This window comes from Pseudozyma flocculosa (assembly GCF_000417875.1).
Source record: "Pseudozyma flocculosa PF-1 unplaced genomic scaffold scaffold00010, whole genome shotgun sequence".
NCBI lineage: Eukaryota > Fungi > Basidiomycota > Ustilaginomycetes > Ustilaginales > Ustilaginaceae > Pseudozyma > Pseudozyma flocculosa.
Genome location: NW_006920878.1, coordinates 18,196 through 22,421, shown reverse-complemented (window position 1 = coordinate 22,421; position 4,226 = coordinate 18,196). Strand labels below are relative to the sequence as shown.

General features: G+C 66.4%; 2 protein-coding genes across 2 annotated transcripts in view; both read left to right on the top strand.

The window, feature by feature from the left end:
• PFL1_03248 (uncharacterized protein) overlaps positions 1 to 2,153 on the top strand; it is a gene marked incomplete at both ends in the record, with an annotated part of 3,242 nt that extends 1,089 nt beyond the window's left edge. The window contains 3 exons of the mRNA XM_007880765.1: positions 44 to 1,486; positions 1,674 to 1,761; positions 1,918 to 2,153. Coding sequence (XP_007878956.1) covers positions 44 to 1,486; positions 1,674 to 1,761; positions 1,918 to 2,153 — 1,767 coding nt within the window. The remainder of the gene's footprint in view (positions 1 to 43; positions 1,487 to 1,673; positions 1,762 to 1,917) is intronic.
• A 545-nt stretch (positions 2,154 to 2,698) lies between these two features.
• PFL1_03247 (uncharacterized protein) overlaps positions 2,699 to 4,226 on the top strand; it is a gene marked incomplete at both ends in the record, with an annotated part of 2,962 nt that continues 1,434 nt past the window's right edge. Inside the window, 3 exons of the mRNA XM_007880764.1 lie at positions 2,699 to 2,739; positions 2,881 to 3,655; positions 3,789 to 4,214. Coding sequence (XP_007878955.1) covers positions 2,699 to 2,739; positions 2,881 to 3,655; positions 3,789 to 4,214 — 1,242 coding nt within the window. The remainder of the gene's footprint in view (positions 2,740 to 2,880; positions 3,656 to 3,788; positions 4,215 to 4,226) is intronic.

Below are 4,226 nucleotides of genomic sequence, written 5' to 3'. Positions count from 1 at the left end.
TCTCTCTCTCTCTCTCTCTCTCTCTCTCTCTCTCTCTCTGCAGCTGCTCAACGTCCAAGTGCCCTTCTTCTTCAAGACCATCGTCGACAAGCTCAACGACGCAGCGAGCGCGCCCCTCGACCTGACCAACCCCAACACGGTGTGGGTGGTGGCGGGCAGCGCCGTGCTCGGGTACGGCCTGGCGCGCGTGGGAGCGGCGGCGTTTAGCGAGCTGCGCAACGCCGTGTTTGCCAACGTCGCCCAGCGCTCGATCCGCCGCGTGGCCCGCAGCGTCTTTACCCACCTGCTCAGCCTCGATCTGGGCTGGCACCTGACGCGCCAGACGGGCGGCCTGACGCGCGCCATTGACCGCGGCACAAAGGGCATCTCGTTCCTCCTCACCTCGATCGTCTTCCACATTGTCCCGACGGCGCTCGAGATCTCGATGGTGTGCGGCATCCTCAGCTACAAGTGCGGGCCCAGCTTCGCCGCCGTGACGGCCGTGACGATGGCGACGTACGCCTGGTTCACGATCCGCACCACGAGCTGGCGCACCCGCTTCCGCAAGGAGGCCAACGCCGCCGACAACCGCGCCGCCACGACGTCGGTCGACTCGCTGCTCAACTACGAGGCGGTCAAGTACTTTAACAACGAGAAGCACGAAATCGCAAAGTACGACGCCGCAATGGCCGACTACGAAAAGTCGAGCGTCAAGGTGGCCACGAGCCTGGCGGCGCTCAACTCGGGCCAGAATGCCATTTTTTCGACGAGCCTGACGGTCATGATGCTGCTGGCGGCCCAGGGCGTGCTCAACGGCACCATGACGGTGGGCGACCTGGTCATGGTCAACCAGCTCGTCTTCCAGCTCTCGCTGCCGCTCAACTTCCTGGGCACCGTGTACCGCGAGCTGCGCCAGAGCCTCGTCGACATGGAGACCATGTTTAACCTGGAAAACGTCGAGGTGGCGGTGCGCGACGTCCCGGGGGCGCCGGCGCTCGAGGTGAGGGGGGGCGAGATCCGGTTCGAAAACGTCACGTTTGGCTACCACCCGGACCGGCCCATTTTCCGCAACGCCAGCTTCACCATCCCCGCCGGGCTCAAGACGGCGTTTGTGGGTCCGTCGGGCTGCGGCAAGTCTACCATCTTCCGGCTCCTCTTCCGGTTCTACGAGCCGCAGTCGGGCCGGATCCTCATCGACGGGCAGGACATCCGCGACGTGTCGCTGTCGAGCCTGCGCCGCCAGATTGGCGTCGTGCCGCAGGACACGCCGCTCTTCAACGACGACATCCGCCACAATATCCGCTACGGCCGCCTCGACGCCTCCGACGCCGAGGTCGAGGCGGCCGCCCGCGCCGCCAAGGTCGACCAGATTGTGCGCAACCTGCCCGACGGCTACGAGACCAAGGTCGGAGAGCGCGGCCTCATGATCTCTGGTGGCGAAAAGCAGCGCCTCGCCATCGCCCGGCTGCTCCTCAAGAACCCGAGCATTCTCTTTTTTGACGAGGCGGTGAGTGGCGGTGGCAGCGGCGGTGGCGATGGCGGTGGCGGTGGGGGCCTCGACAGTGCTGCTATGGAGCGTGGCATGCTCGCATGATTGCTGATTCGATTCGATTCGATGCTTGCCTGCCTGGCTATCCTCGCCTGTTTGGCTATCCTTTCCCCTGCCCTCGTCGTCCCGCTGCCACACCCTACAGACGTCTGCGCTGGACAGCTACACCGAGACGGAGCTGATGCGCAACATCAACTCGAACCTGGTGGACTCGAAGCGGACATCGATCTTTGGTGCGTCTGAACGCCTTGGCATGGGCGCGCGTTGGGTGGCTGTGTCGTGTACCGCAGCGTGGCCTCGACTGACGCACGCAACCCTCTTGGCTGCCCTCTATCTGCGTTGGTTCGATCGTTGGCTCGCTCGCTATTCCGCCCGCTCTGCTGCGACAGTGGCGCACCGGCTGCGTACGATTTCCGACAGCGACTACATTGTGGTGCTCAAGAACGGCGGCGTCTACGAGCAGGGCAAGCACGACGAGCTCATGGCGCAGCGCGGCCTCTACTGGGACCTGTGGGAGAGTCAGTCGACCGTCGGCCTCGGCCATGGCGCGGGAGAGGGCGAGCATCTCGCCGATGACCGGGAGCAGTCTTCGTCGTCGTCGTCGTCGTCGTCGTCGTCGGGGTAGTACGAGGTTGAAAGGGGCGGGTTCACCGAGATGCTTTTCAGCCCCGCCCCTCCGAGCTGGGCCGCGTCGACGGTGCGGAAGAAAGGAAGGAATGAGAATAGACTGGAATAGAATGCCGACGAGGACGCTGTTGCCGTGCTTGCGTGGTTGTGGTTGGGGTCGTTGGAGTATCTGTATGGCCGACTGACTGGCTGCGTTGGGAGGGTCAGAGAGGTGGCCCATGGAGCATACGCAGCGCGCCCCTCTTTGGAGCGGCGCCCGCTGCCACGCGGACGACGACGACGACGGCGACAGGCGATGTGGAGTTTTTCCATCACCCGCTGCCCGCCTTTGCTGCCGTCGCACCCACCGCCAGAAAAAGCGGCGCGGAAAAAACGAAGAAAATCGCACCGTGGCGGGCGGGCGGCCCTTCTCTCCCTCTCTCGATCCCTCTCACCGCCATCATCCTCCCCCTCCTCCTCGTCGGCCCGCTCCCACTGCCCAGCCCCTTTCTCGTCCAGGTCCAAGCTGCACCGCCGCCGCGTGGGCATCGACGTGTCCCCACCATGGCGCATCCCTGCACCTCCTACCCGTGCCACCTCGGCAGGTCGGCTCTCCGCTCTTTGGCTCTAACCGCATCTGCAACTGCAACTGCAACAGCAGCGGTGACAGCGCGTACCGCCACACGCCCACTCGCCGCCGCCAATGCGCCATATACGCCTTCGTCCCATCGTCGCCTCTCTGTCAGCGCATCCCCGCGCATCGACCGCGACCGCGACCATGCCCGCGCCCGCGACCATGCCCGCGCCCGCGACCACTTGCGCGACCACGCCCGCTCCAAACGATCCACCATCCCCCCAGACGCACTCCAGCTCAAATCCGACCAGCTCGACGCTGCACCCACGCTCGAGTACCTCGACTCGCTCCGACCCGCCGCCTCTCGCCGCCTCTCGCCCCGATCATCGCAGCGTGATCAATCCAAAGACACCGACGCACAATACGACGACGACGGCGGGGATGCCAACCGCCCCCCCGTCCTGCGCCTCACCGACGCTCAGGGCGCCCGCCTGTGGACAAAGACGCGCGACGCCATCTCGGCCTCGTTCACGCGCGACCAGCTGCTGCGCCTCGCCAAAGAGGCCGGCCTCAAGGGCAGCTACTCGACCAAGGTCAAAAAGGACGACCTCGTCCGCCGCATCCTCGTACAGCGCTTCGGCCTCGAGGACGTCGCCGAGCGCCTCGAGCGCCTCCGCAACGAGGAACGCCAGAAGGTCAACCTCTTCCTCGCCTTCCCGCCCGCACACCTCTTCCTCCTCCTCTCGGCCGGCCCTGCCGCCGTGCGCAGCGAGGCGGCCAGGAGAAACGTCGTCATCCTGCCTCAGGCGCAGCAGCAGCAGCAGCAGCAGCAGCAGCAGCAGGAGGGGGAACAGCAGCAGAGCCAGTCGCCCGCCCTGGGCTTCTCGGTCCGCGGCAAGCCCGCCGACACGCTCTCGATGCGCCAGTGGGCCGATGACTTCCGAAAGGTGAGCACGCCGTTGTGCTACTGTTCTTCCTCTGGTTCTCTGGGCAGTCCGGGGACCCCTTCATCTGACCATCCCCCGACGCCTCTCGTCTCTCTTGCATCCCTTCTTGCCTGCCCGCCCGCCCGCCCGCCAGACCGTCTCTGAGAAGCAGGAGCGCATCCAGCTGCCCCCCACCGCAAACGGCGACGGCGCCGGCGACGACGTGCAGCTGTCCGCCGCGGTGATCCGGTTCATCTCTCGGTCCTCGCGCTGCTTTATCGAGGTGCTCCCCTCGTCGTCGAGCACGGCGCTCGACGTGCGCCTCCAGTACCTCGACGAGTCCGACGCCGACCGCGCCACCCTGATGCTGCGGCGCCACGTCGCCGAGCGCGCCGCGGCGTCGCAACGCCTCGGCGCGGGGGTCTACACCGACGACGTCATGGCGCTGCGCCAGTACGCCCTGCTGCCCTTTGCGCCCGCGCAGCCGCTGCCGTGGATCTCGCAGGTCCAGGATGCCGCCCGCAGCGGCAGTGGCAGTGGTGCGGGGGCTGCCGCGCCGCTCTCGTTCCGAGCCAGCCTCGTCCTGGACCTC